Below are 14,408 nucleotides of genomic sequence, written 5' to 3'. Positions count from 1 at the left end.
CAGAGGTCAAACGTTTTCTGTAAGTCTTCACAAGGTTTTCACAAACTGTTGCTGGTATTTTGGCCCATTCCTCCATGCAGATCTCCTCTAGAGCAGTGATGTTTTGGGGCTGTCGCTGGGCAACACGGACTTTCAACTCCCTCCAAAGATTTTCTATGGGGTTGAGATCTGGAGACTGGCTCGGCCACTCCAGGACCTTGAAATGCTTCTTACGAAGCCACTCCTTTGTTACCCGGGCAGTGTGTTTGGGATCGTTGTCATGCTGAAAGACCCAGCCACGTTTCATCTTCAATGCCCTTGCTGATGGAAGGAGGTTTTCACTCAAATTCTGACGATACATGGCCCCATTCATTCTTTCCTTTACACGGAGCAGTCGTCCTGGTCCCTTTGCAGAAAAACAGCCCCAAAGCATGATGTTTCCACCCCCATGCTTTACAGTAGGTATGGTGTTCTTTGGATGCAACTCAGCATTCTTTCTCCTCCAAACACGACGAGTAGAGTTGTTACCAAAAAGTTCTATTTTGGTTTCATCTGACCATATGACATTCTCCCAATCCTCTTCTGGATCATCCAAATGCTCTCTAGCAAACTTCAGACGGGCCTGCACATGTACTGCCTTTAGCAGGGGGACACGTCTGGCACTGCAGGATTTGAGTCCCTGGCGGCGTAATGTGTTACTGATGGTAGCCTTTGTTACTTTGGTCCCAGCTCTCAGCAGGTCATTCACTAGGTCCCCCCGTGTGGTTCTGGGATTTTTGATCACCGTTCTTGTGATCATTTTGACCCCACGGGGTGAGATCTTGCGGGGAGCCCCAGATCGAGGGAGACTATCAGTGGTCTTGTATGCCTTCCATTGCCTAATAATTGCTCCCACAGTTGATTTCTTCACACCAAGCTGCTTACCTATTGCAGATTCAGTCTTCCCAGCCTGGTGCAGGTCTACAATTTTGTTTCTGGTGTCCTTTGACAGCTCTTTGCTCTTGGCCATAGTGGAGTTTGGAGTGTAACTGTTTGAAGTGTTGGACAGGTGTCTTTTATATAGATAAAGAGTTCAAACAGGTGTCATTAATACAGGTAACGAGTGGAGGACAGAGGAGCCTCTTACAGAAGAAGTTACAGGTCTGTGAGAGCAAGAAATCTTGCTTGTTTGTTTTTGACCAAATACTTATTTTCCACCATAATTTGCAAATAAATTCTTTAAAAATCAGACAATGTCATTTTCTGGATTTTTTTTCCTCATTTTGTCTCTCATAGTTGAGGTATACCTATGATGAAAATTACAGGCCTCTCTCATCTTTTTAAGTGGGAGAACTTGCACAATTGGTGGCTGACTAAATACTTTTTTGCCCAACTGTATATATATATATATATATATATATATATATATATATATATATATATATATATATATATATATATATATATATATATATATATATATATATCTCTATCGAATCAGTTGACGGCACCCTCAACCAATTGGGGGTGATTTATATATAATAAATCCCCATTGGTGGGCTTATTTCCATTCATATTGGTACATTAAAATCTATAAAATTCAGTATACATGGTGCGGGTCCCACTCTCTTTCCAACCAGTTCGTTTGCAAGGTGTCCCAGGTAGGATTGCATAAATGGCTAAATTAGATCATGTGACCCGGATCCTATTTACACCATACGGAGATTCACACTGGGTATGCTGCTCCCTGCAGCAGTCACTCATTTGTGGGTGGTTACAGTGAGATGGGGTCAGAGTCTGAGTCTCTACTACAGTTTCCAGTGATGGCTATCCTTGACACATCCCAGCATGCCCTGCATCAGTTTTAGCATGGCCAAATAGCAAAACTGTAGCAGGGCATGCTGGGATGTGTAGTTCAACAACATCTGGAGTGTCAAGGTTAGCCATCACTGGTTTAGACACTATGGGCAGTATTCAATGTGCATTTTGGCGATGTGCAGCGAATCCTGTTTAGGATTCGCTGCACATTCACCACTGCTCGCCGCATTCCGGAGCCTCGCTGGCTCCAGTATTCAACGAGTCAGGGGCTCGCTGCACCTGACCGGCGAATTTTAACTCCTGCGGCGATGCCGCAGGGAGCCCGAGGACGGCGGCAGGCAGGGAGATGGAAATCTCCCTGCCTGCCCCAGAACGTTTGTGGGGGGGGGGGGCTCCCCGGGTGCCAGGCAGCATAGGCTGCCCCCCCGGGGGTGCCTGCAGGGGACCGGGTATATTCACTACATCCGGTCATGCATATGTAATGATCGGGTGAAGTGAATATATGAATATCTAATGAGCGGCTCGGCTCCGGTCCCCTGCTGGCTGGTCTGTGTAAAAAAAAAAAAAAAAATTATATTTTTTTTTAATTAAATATATATTCATGTGCTTACAGCACATGAATAAAAATAGCATGCCCCTCCTCAGAATAAAATTCCTGATTTTTTTTACACCAATTGTAAAAAACAAAACACTTTATTTTAAAAGTTCACATTCCACTTCTCCATAAAAAGATAGTGATTGCTACTCAGTGAATCATGGCGAAAAAAAGCTTGAAATGTATTCGCCATCTGGTCATTGAATAGGGTGATTCACCGTTTTACTCAGAAATTCTCCTTACACATCAAAATCGCCATAAAAACATGGCGAATCAGCCTCATTGAATACCGCCCTATGTGCAGTGTAAATGGCATAAATTTAGGAATAATCCAGGTTGGAGCCATGTTGGAAGGAGACGTGGGTCAAAAAGTAGCATAAATTGTGCCATGCATCTCACGCAATACAGTATGTATAGAACAGAAAGGACAGGCATATACACTTGTAAAACTAGCATATAATAGTTGTAACCAATATGTGCATCTACATGTTTGTGAATTTGTGAATAACATTTATTGACTTCCACTGAGTAATGGATGCCGTCAACCACGTTGACATTCAAAATGTTGACATGCAACATTTTGACATGCTGCATGTCAGAATTCTGAAGCCGACATTATGAAAGTAATAATACATGCTACCAAATCATTAATGTCCCGAGAAATTAGGACTAAGCACACAGGATCTACATTTATAAAAATATGGCAGCGATCACAGAGCAACTACAGAATTAGTTTTGCGCTCACAGAGCTGTGCATATTTTAAAAGTACAAAATACATTATCCCTTTCTTAGTGTCCCTTTAGAGACAGATGCTTCATCCAGATAACCAATCACTGCACAGAAAATCCCAGAAAATGTTCTAATTGTATAGTAATTTATAGGAATAATAATTAGTTATCAATTTCAATTATTTTAATTGACATATATAATAATAAAATAAAAATTGACTCCAATGAGATACATTAAGTCTAACATAAATATACTCAATGTAAGTAATTTGGTTAAAATAAGATGTATAGGTATCTCTGTCTCTTTTATTGTTATTTGTATTAAGGAGTAACTTCATATCAATTCAATTGTACATCATAATTTGTATAATTTGTGAAAAATAAAAACATTTATAAAAATAAAAAAAAATACCTGTATTGGGATCAGGCTGCTGATGCCCCAGCAATGTCTCCTGCTCTGCATCTTCAATAACGCTGTTGAAGGAATTGTGCACTTCACATTCATCATATGGGCTACAGGGTATGAGAGGAAATAGGAGGGGAGATTACATTTGATAGAAAACAACAGTGCTGTGCTGGAATGTGCAAAGGGAAGGGTGTCACTCACCTGTTATCCTCCTGCACCTCTGGTATGTCCACAAGGAAAACGATGGACATGCTGGAGTACAGATCCTGCTGCAGCTAAGGGCAGGCAGCACACCCCATGCTCAGGAACACTGGTATCGGGATAGGTTGGACAGGAGGAGTTCTGAGAACAAATGAAGAATGAGACATCTACTAGTGATCCCTACACACAGCTGCTTTATCCCTAACATTACACACACCCTCCACAGCCGGACACAGTAGCAGTTACACTTCTCCCAGGCAGCGTCACTGGCGCCGCATCGCACACCCAGCCCTGGCCCTCAGGGCAATAATTCCTGGTCCAACCGCTACTTCTAAAACTCCGGTGGGAGTGGAAAGGAGAACCCCAGGGCTGTGTGCGGATACGGAAGCCCCGCCCCCTCAACCTGTCTGAGCACAGTCGCAGAGAACTGGGCGTGGCCTGCAGGTAGAGTCAGGCTCAGGTGACTTTCAGCGTTGCCAGCTGCATGTGAAAGTAGTGTGTGCACATACATCGCTGCTGCAGCTGCTGCTGCTGCCGCCTGAGTGCTGGTGATACAGCCATCTATTGTGCGAGCAGCAGGAACACATACACAGCAGAGGAGGGGGTTTGGGGATCTGTACCACGTGGCTTGCATGCTATATTAACTTGATATACAATCGAGACAGGTGGGAAGTTGCCATCTAAAGTGATAAGTGCTTTAAGCTTTTTCATTCTGATCATGCAGCAAAGACCAAGCAATGCTATAAGCAGGGCTATTTTTCAGTAGGCTCCAGCAGGAACTGAGGCCCTTATTCTAGTTCACTCTTTCTGACAAAATATTTCTTAGATGGACAAAACCATGTGCATATACAATATATATATGGATCCATCCTTTAACATCATTACGGTATAGAATCATCGACCATGTCCCTGCATCATTAAGAGGGGGTGACAGGTCCGCTGCGCTGCTGCGTGCGGAAAGCAGGTGGATCTATTACTTGGATACACTTGCTCCCCGCGGCTTAAATGAGAACCTTGGCTTGTCTCATTTCTTGTAATATATTCTACTGTGCATTATATTATATATCTGGTTTGCCTTTTGTCCTTGGTAACTAAATATATTTTTTTTAGCTTGCGTGTTTTATAACAGAATATCTTTATCATGTTCTAATATTTTTCTGAGACCTCCATCTCTTGTTAGACCAGACATGCTGCTTACTCTAAGTGAATATTTTCAATACTGCGTTGTCATGTTCCTATGTCGCTTAATTCTTAAAGTACCGGAGATGTTGCTGTGTTTTTAAATCTATTTATTTTTCTTCTTGTTTAGCAGCAATTCTGTTGTTAACTTTCAGCACCATGGCAACCATTCACTAATCTGTTCACGTGTGTTGTTTTTGTGAACCAGGTGATCCCTGCGTGTCTCGCTGCGCCCGGACGGAGATGATGACGTCATTGATACGCGACACCCGCCGGGACGCCGCGGGCTACGCACGGCCACAGGGTATTTAGGTAAGTGTATTTTATGTACTTTTGGTCTTCACATGCACCTTGATAAAGGGACCTAGGGGTCTCGAAACGTTGGGACATCTGTCTGCTGTGTATTTATTTCGAGTGCCGCCGCCCCCGCATCCTGCTATATATATATATATTTAATGACACTCTCATAACACGCCCATAAGATACTGTAGCCAATCTCTGTGTGTGCACTAAGCCACCTTCTGTGTAACACATGCACCGTATGAGTCTTTAGGGCTATTTCACACACTCCGGCTCTTGTGCCGCACACAGAAGTTTTCAATGGTGGGGATGGCCACAGCCCAGCAGCCGTCCCTTCCATTGGTGCGATCCGGCTGCAACCGGACGGCCCAGACGTGGCCGTCCCGTGTGAATGGACACAATTGTGTCCATTATTAACTTATGTGTGCGGCACGGCTTTTCGCCGCCCGGCAGGAGCCGGACAGTGTGAAATGAGCCTTAGGGATTTTCATGTGCCATACTTTCAGTAGCAAAAAAAAAAAAACACTCAATGACATTCGGACTAGATATTAAGGTCCGATTCAGGCCTCTTCGCAGGGCTGTGAATTCGCAGCCATGCCGATAATTGAACGACTGCGCACTTGCACGGTACACAGTGAGCATGCGCAGGCTCCCCCTCTGACCAAAGCCAGTGATGGCTTGCCATCGCTGGCCATCACGAGATGATTCACAGATGGCCAGCATTTGTGGGCGGCACCCTGGAATTTTCTGGGAGTGCCCCAGAAAACACAGGTGGCTCCCGGACAGTTTCTGGGACTAAACACTTTTGCTGGCTGCGTACATCAACATTGGTGGCCTCAGAGTGGTATCCAAGTGCCATGGTGATATACAATTTTAATACCTTTTTATAATCATCTGAGGACGAAGATTTCAACCTGGTTACACTATCCCAAATGGATTGATATGCTCTTTATTTATCATTACATGTGAGTGCAACAGATGACATTACAGAAAAGGTGCTTGTATTTACTGTGTTGCACTATGGTCAATATTCTTTTTGAGAAAAGGGAAACTATTGTTCTGGGCCAAGACCTATTATTGTATAATTTAGTATAGAGGTGGTTGGATATCTATTGGCATCTGCAATTATTTGTTCTTGGATCAATAACTAAGTTATTGGTGAAGGCTTTCTTGTGTTATCATCAACTGAAGCAACAAACCATCCTTATGCATACCTCCCAACTGTCACGATTTCCGCTGGAACGTCCCGATATTCGGGGACGTTCCCGCGTCCCGCCCAGGGCCGCCATTGTCCCGCGGTGGGGGGGACAGTTGGGAGCCCCCCAGCTTGCCGAGAATAGACGCTGTGCGCATGCGCACAGCATCTATTCAGCGCCGACGAGCGGCGAAAACGGGGCGTGGCCGGAGTTCGCGTCACCCCGTAAGGCCACGCCCCTTTTCTCGAGGCCACGCCCCTTTTCGCGCGAACGTCCCGACCTCCCAACTTCAAAAGTTGGGAGGTATGCATACGTGTACTGTAGCCCATCAATCAGGACTGTATAAGGCCCTAGGCCCCAATTTCTGCAGAATACATTGTGGGAGGCAATCAGAGGACAAGGGGAAGAAATCCTGCTTACCTCATTCAGAAAGACTTCAAGGAATGTATCTCATAGGACAGGTAGCATGCATGTGATACATGTCAGCAATGCTAAATCAATACTATAGGTCTTGCTAAGTCTAGTCTGTATAGAACATTGAGGCCAATTCGGATCCATTCGTACAGGTCCGAATTTGGGCGGGCATTTGGAGGGTGGTGCTGACCTGTTCGCTAGGCTGCGAGTATAAGCAAACGGGTCTGAATCAGGCCCATAGTGTAAGGCCTGTTGCACCAATCGGTATGATCCTGGATTGTTTTATGCAGATTGTAGTTCAAATAACAGCTCCGGTATTAGTAGTGTTAAGATGATGTAATGGATAAGTGGAATAGACAATAGAGCAATTGAAACATGCTTAGGATAGGTGTGGATTGTATTGTCGACCAGGTCGACAGTCATTAGGTCGACAGGGTTCTAGGTCGACATGGGTGAAGGTCAACAGGTGTCTAGGTCGACATGGTAGACATGGGTTTAGGACGGTCGAAAAATGCGTTAGGTCGACATGGGTTAGGTTGACAGATTGCGTGGTTGACATGGGTTTTTTTCACTGTTTTTTTTACATGAATGTCGACACAGGTGACATGGACACAGTTGGAATTCAACTGCAGCCCCTCGCTTCGTTCGCCATGCTTCAGGCACGGTGCCTCGCTGCACTCAGCACACTATTTTATTCTCACACCACGCCCGAATGGATGGTAGCGCATGAAATAATGCCTGTCGGCACATGTCAGCTCAAAAAAACAGTGAAAAAACCCATGTCGACCTAACGCATTTGTCGACCTAAAAACATGTCGACCTAGTCCCATTTCGAACTAGACACCTGTTGACCTTCATCCATGTCGACCTAGAACCCTGTTGACCCAACGGTGGCAACCTTATGTATTGTAGACCTAAGTCTGGTCGACAATACGACCGTATCCCCTTAGGATAGACATAAGGATATTGGCCCTTATTATGGTTTACTCGCAAAGGCAAATTCCTTCTCAAATGGACAAAACCATGCTGCACTGCAGGGGGGCAGATGTAACATGTGCAGAGAGTTAGATTTGGTGAGTTATTTTGTTTCTGTGTAGGGAAAATACTGACTGCTTTATTTTTACACTACGATATCAATCTCACTTTGAAGTAAAACCCCACCCAAATCTAACTTATTCAGATCTGATCGCAGTACAAATTTGTTCTTAAAAAGGCCAAAACCATGTGCACTGCTGGTGGGGCAGATGTAACATGTCCAGAGAGAATTAAATTTGGATGGGCTGTGTTGAAACTGAAATCTAAATTGCATTGTAAGAATAAAGCAGCCAGTATTTAATCTGCACAGAAACAAAATAACTCACCCGAATCTAACTCTCTGCACATGTTACATCTGCCCCACCTGCATTGCACATGGTCTTGCCCATTTTGAGAACAAAAATGGGCCATGGCTTTGTCCATTTGAGAAGGAATTTGCCTTTGCGAGTGAACCAGAATAAGGGACATTGTCAGGGCCGGACTGGCCATCTGGCACTTTTAGCAAATGCCCGAAAGGCCAATGGCCTTGTGGGACGATTTTGTGCAGCCAATCAATCCCCTGATTGTTTTTTTTATTATTAATACTAACGCACCGAGTGCGAGCCAGAGTATCACACCAGGCAGCAGCAGGAGTAGCGTGAAGAGCAGGGAAAGAGGGAGCCAGTGTAGCGTGCTGGGCATCCAGAGTAGAATGATAGAGGGGGGTGGGAAAGCCGGAGCATGATTGACAGTAAAGGCATTGTAGTGCGCTAGTCTGGTACTGGAGTAATGCGCCAGGCGGAGAGGGGAGTTTGGCGCCGCATGGGGATGTAAGCCCTAAAACCTGCATGCTGTTCGAACCGGCACTGCATGTCAGACCAGACGACTGCTTCCTGGAGCTCTAGAAGTCCGGAGTGTGTCTGCTGCTGTCTGGTGAGTTGGGTAGCCAATGTGGCTACTAGTTTTTAATAAGAGCAGCATATGCTAATGTTTAATTGATTTATTTACAGAATATTTTCAAATATGTTTCTAATCCTAGGGGGGGATGCTCTAACATCCGAGCCCCCTTACCGCCCCCTGTCGCCGGCTACCGCATTCATAATTATCGCATATACACTAACATATGCGATAAGAGCTGTCCTTTTGCTGTGAGAGTCAGCTGGTCCCATGGGGACCCGGCGGCTCTCTCCTCCCTCCCTTACCCGGCGGGGGGCTGCTGCTGCTGCTGCTGCTGTGCCGGGCTCTCCTCCTTCCTGCACCCGGAAGAGGATTATAGTGCAGGGAGGAGGTCATAGGTCCGGGCAGCGCAGCTCTGTGCTGCCCGGACACAGGTGAGGGGGAGTCGGTGTGGGGCGGCGGTGAGTCGGAGTGGGGCGGCGGTGAGTCGGAGTGGGGCGGCGGGGGGTCGCGTTAGAGGCCCATAGGCTTCTATGGGTCATCGTCACATTTTTCTGGCGATGCCCCTGCCGCGGTAACCCGGTGGGAGATGCTTAGAGCATCCCAAAATGCAGTAAAAACCCGATAACGGGGGTTTTACCGCATTTTTTGTTTAGAGAATCTCCCCTATACAGAAGTGCAGTAGCCATGTTAATGTTTCTAGCTTGTAATAGCCTAATAGGGGGTCACTTGTAGTTCTGCAGTGGGCAAAAAAGTTACATTCTATAGAGTGTCAGTGATTGTGTGATGGCCTCCTAAAGTGTTATTTAGGAATCGGGAGCCTCAGGAGGACCCTGAGAGGCTGATCATGTATTAAGCATATTTCCATTCCATGAACCAAGAATTATTACATAAGTAGATGCACAAAAGCATAATGTTTAATGGGCATGCAATGCATTATGGTGTGTGGCATAATAATGTGTAATGGGCATAAGGATTGTGTGATAATCTGTAATGGGCTTTACGGTGTGTGTCATAATGTATAATGGGTATAACAAATTGTTTAGCCTTATATGTAATGGGCATTACGGTACAGTATGTGTCATAATGTGTAATTGGCATTGTGACATGTGCCTTTATGTGTAATGGGTATTACAGAGTTTGCTAAAATGTGTAATGGGCATTACGGTGTGTAGTATGTGTAATATCACGCCCCTTTGAGATGTCACGCCTTCTGTACATTAGGTCACACCCCCTTTTGATACGCAGCAGGTGGGCCTGTGTGCTCAAAATGCCAGGGCCGATTTTTGGTCGCAGTCCGGCCCTGGTCCCGCAGGTTATCTAGTGTGTGCAGGCTTAAGTCTAGGACTTCCACTATTCTTCTAACAAACTAGTGTTGCATTACAGCGTATATATTCTTTATTACAGGAATTTATGATGAATTGCATGGACCTGGAGGCAGTTAGTAGTGGTATTTAAAACGATAGAAAATAAATTGTATCATATAAGAAAACTTCTCATGTTACAGTAGTGGGTACTTATGTAATATCTGGGCTCCCATTTGGGTACTTGTTTCCTAGCACGGCCACAATCGCGGGCATCGTGTGTCATTTTTAGTGGTATACGACGCGACCGACGCGATGCCCCCGATTTTCCCATTGAAATGCATTGAAAATAGTCAAAATCGCGTCGGTCGCGTCATATGCGGCTAAAAAAGCCTTAAATGGTCCAGACGCGATGCCCACGATTTCCCCATAGGAAACAATGTTAAATGGCTCAATGTACCCGCGATGCCCCCGATTTCTCATAGGGAACAATGTTAAATACCTCAATTTCACCAAATCATCATAGGGAACAATGGTAAATGGGTCAGAAAGCCCCAAAAACACCCCAGAACAGTGAAATGTCCCCCCAAAAGTACTTTACGCCACCCCACGATCAACGCGAACCCAAAGCGTGGCGAGCGCAGCGGTACGCGTCCTCCGACCTTTTCATACCCCCACTATCCACGTCGGCCTGGAGTTGAGAATAGAATAGTGTGGCGAGCGTAGCGTGGCGAGCGGACGCGGATACCTTCACAGGTAAACGCGTCCCTTCGCGGGCTTCACAGGTATCCGCGTCCCCTCGCGGGCTCGCTGCGCTCGTCACGCTTCGGGCTCGGTGGCTCGCTGCGCTCGCCACACTATTCTATTCTCAACTCCACGCCGACGTGGATAGTGGGGGTATGAAAAGGTCGGAGGACGCGTACCGCCGCCCCTCGCGGGCTCGCTGCGCTCGCCACGCTTCGGGTTCGCGTTAATCGTGGGGTGGCATAAAATACTTTTGGGGGGACATTTCACTGTTCAGGGGTGTTTAGGGGGGTTTATGGGCCATTTAACATTGTTCCCTATGATGATTTGGGTAAATTGACCCATTTAACATTGTTTCCTGAGGGAAATCGGGGGCATCGCGGCTAAATTGAGGCATTTAACATTGTTCCCTATGGGGAAATCGCGGGCATCGCGTCGCGACCATCGTACCTGATTTTTTTAGTGCTTGCGATGGCCGCGATGCCCCCGATTTTTCCTCACGATGCCCACGATCATGATCGTTGTGGCCGTGCTAGGAAACAAGTACCCCCATTTTTCTTATGAGTCCGCGTCCCCTCGCCACGCTTCGGGCACGGTGGCTCGCTGCGCTCGCTACACTATATAAAATCATCTCCATGCGTAGTTGGATAGTAGGGGTATGAAAAAATGGGGTGCATTTAACATGGGAGCCCAGATAATACATAAGTACCACTAACTGTTATACTAATTAAGTCACCAGTGCCAAAGCCGGTCCTAATCAATTTGATGCCCTAGACAAGATTTTGGCTAGTGCCCCCTACCACTGCTGGTAGTTCAGCCTCTGACTCAGCACAGATCATAGCAGCAGCCAGCAACAATCATCACCCCCTCACCAGCAGTCCTCATCCACAGAGCCGTAACTAGACATTTTGGTGCCCTGTGCCAGCAAGACTCCAAAGGCACGCGCACCCAGAAAGGTTTTTTTTAGGTGGGGCCTTCCAACACAATAGTACCAAATCAAATTACATCACACAGTAGTGAAACCTTATTCACATTACTTCACATAGTGTCCCTTATTCACATTATGTCACACAGTAGTGTTCCTTATTCACATTACACAACATATAGGGGGACATTTACTAAGAACGTATTTCTATTTCAGATGGGATGTTGTTAAATAAGAAGTAGATTCTGTTTGGTTGCCCATAGTAACATCCCATTTGAAATAGAACTCTCATCTTCATATTACACCACACAATAGAAGGAATGGGATCATTCGTCAGACTGCATTTAGGTCTACAGTCATTAGGTCGACCCCACTAGGTCGACTGGCAGGAAGGTCGACCTGACTTAAGGTCGACATGGGCCAAGGTCGACATGACTTAAGGTCGAATTTGCATAAAGGTCGACATGAGGAAGGTCGACTGGTCATAAGGTCGACATGGGTTTTTCACTGTTTTTTTATCCGAATGTCGACACAGTCGACATGGACACAGTTGGCAATGAGAATCGGACCCTCGCTTCGCTCGCAATGCTTCGGGCACGGTGCCTCGCTGCGCTCGGCACACTATTTTATTCTCCCACCACGCCCTAGTGGATGGTAGGGCATGAAATACCGCCTGTCGGCTCAAAAAACAGTGAAAAACCCATGTCGACCTTATGACCAGTCAACCTTCCTCATGTCGACCTTTATGCAAATTCGACCTTAAGTCATGTCGACCTTGGCCCATGTCGACCTTAAGTCAGGTCGACCTTCCTGCCAGTCGACCTAGTGGGGTCGACCTAATGACTGTAGACCTAAATGCAGTCTGACGAATGACCGCATCCCCAATAGAAACCCTTTATCTTATACACATTATACCTGTTCCAGTCCTGCTGCTGCCCACTGTCAAGGTGAGCAGGCTCTAAGCTTGGAATGCATGCCCTTAGACTTTCCATTTGCCTAGTTTGCCCATGCCTAGTGCCTACTTTGTTCTGTGCTATCATTAAAACCTGGACTGTTAGGGGGGAATTTACTAAGATGGGATATTTCACATGGGATGTTGCCCAGAGAGGAGGTGCAGCAGACGGCTTTGGGAGGTGGGGTTGGACTGCATATAATTAGGCCCCACCCCCAGTAGTTGTATGGGTGTCTGGGAGACTTGTGGGACATCAGTTTTCGGGGGATAGCTGCAAGTATCAAGTACCGCTAGCATGTTTGATGTATGATTGCTAGCATGTACCTGCTGCAATCTCTCCTGTCCTGCGTGTGGCTGCATCCTCCATAGGTTTCCATGAGGGATATAATGCTGCCCGATACACCAATATCTAGAATGTGAAGTGTTCCAGATATCGGGTCCCACAGCTACTAACATTCTGAGATGGCGGTAGCCCATTGTAACTGCAGTGCAGAGGGAACAGCATGGTCAGCCGGGGGTCAGCGCTAACTGTGCATGGGCAGACCCCCAGCTCCAGGCAGAGCGTATCGCAGGGATGGGCACCTTTTGGAGCTCCTGTTCCTTCACTGTGATGCGGACCACTGATAGGATCGCATATCGCAATGCAATCCTGGGCGGCAAGATCCTACCCAGATCACATTGTATATGGAATCCATAGTAAATGGGCCAGTTGTAAGGCAGAAACCCTGGGTAGAGTCTCAGGGCACTCCTCTTAACATGGACACTAGGAGAATACCACACCAACCTCCTATAAGCAGTGTTTCATTGCTACAGACAGATTCATTTACATCAATACTGCCTTTTCTACTCATGTAATTGTAATTTACAAAAACCCACTCACTATATCCTAACAAAAAAAGCAGAAAGCTTATCAAATGTATCATACTTTTTGTCAGATCAGCATCGTCAACACAGACTGTTGTGTGCCCCATACTAAATATGTTGGGTCATTCTGTGTCACGCAGGCGACTCCATGCCTAGTACATTATTCAGAGATAAACAATAGCTGTATTCTTTCTTTATATTATTTAACAAGATGAGATCTTCACAGTACTTCCATAGAAAGCAGCTGCCATGCACTGCAATGAGAACAATACCTAAGGTTCCTCAGTCATAAAGTAAATGAATGAACACATTTAAAATGCTCCACCCCAGTGACTGTGAAATTTTAAACTTCTAATACACCAAGCAGAAAGGAAACAAAATAATACTCTTTGGAGCCGATTCTGGATCACACGCTGCGGCGCCGGGCCATGGGAACTCCCAGCGTTTTATGAAAATGCTCGGTGTTCCCATGGGTACATGGGCGGGTCAATGCCTGTCATGTGACATCAGCTGCAGTCTTCATCCCGACGCCCACAAATGAAAGTCCGTTGAGACTGACTTTTTCTTTTGCCAAGGCAGGAGAAATCATTTGATGGTTGGCGACCATCGATTTATTTCACCTGCAGCGGCAGCATGCGAGGGGATGTGTCTTCGTTACACATCCCCTTGCATGGTTGCAAGGGGAAACAGCAGCAGGGGGGGGGGGGGGGGGCAAGTATTGTGCTTGGTAAGCTGTGATCTTACAGAGCCAACCAGAATCAGGCCCTTTGTGCCTCATATTTATCCCCCCACCACCTATGTTATGGACAATGGGAATAACAGGCCATCCTCCCACAAGCAGCCCACTTCTATAGTGACATTGGCTGGCGGTGGCGTTGGAATGTTATTTTGGCCCTGTGGCACAATGCAACA

General features: G+C 46.2%; 2 protein-coding genes across 6 annotated transcripts in view; one reads left to right on the top strand and one right to left on the bottom strand.

Moving 5' to 3' along the window:
- Window positions 1-14,408, bottom strand: part of TMC6 (transmembrane channel like 6) — a 76,434-nt gene that overhangs the window by 50,462 nt on the left and 11,564 nt on the right. Inside the window, exons 1-3 of one of the 3 annotated variants that reach the window (XM_083148616.1) lie at window positions 3,925-4,117; window positions 3,708-3,848; window positions 3,513-3,613 (exon numbers count right to left, since the gene is read on the bottom strand). In XM_083148616.1, the coding sequence (XP_083004742.1) occupies window positions 3,513-3,613; window positions 3,708-3,757 (151 nt within the window). In that variant the 5' untranslated portion in view covers window positions 3,758-3,848; window positions 3,925-4,117. Of the gene's footprint in view, window positions 1-3,512; window positions 3,614-3,707; window positions 4,118-14,408 lie in introns of those variants that run through there. The other 2 variants (XM_083148618.1, XM_083148617.1) reach the window with 2 other exon arrangements.
- Window positions 3,963-14,408, top strand: part of TMC8 (transmembrane channel like 8) — a 44,998-nt gene continuing 34,552 nt past the window's right edge. For 2 of the 3 annotated variants that reach the window (XM_083148623.1, XM_083148626.1), the window contains exons 1-2: window positions 3,963-4,151; window positions 5,095-5,198. The gene's annotated coding sequence lies outside the window, so the exon portion shown is untranslated. The remainder of the gene's footprint in view (window positions 4,152-5,094; window positions 5,199-14,408) is intronic. The other variant, XM_083148619.1, reaches the window with a different exon arrangement.

The sequence above is a fragment of the Crinia signifera genome, chromosome 6 (assembly GCF_055691185.1).
Source record: "Crinia signifera chromosome 6, ASM5569118v1, whole genome shotgun sequence".
In the NCBI taxonomy this organism is placed as follows: domain Eukaryota; kingdom Metazoa; phylum Chordata; class Amphibia; order Anura; family Myobatrachidae; genus Crinia; species Crinia signifera.
This window is presented reverse-complemented; position numbering and strand designations above follow the sequence as displayed.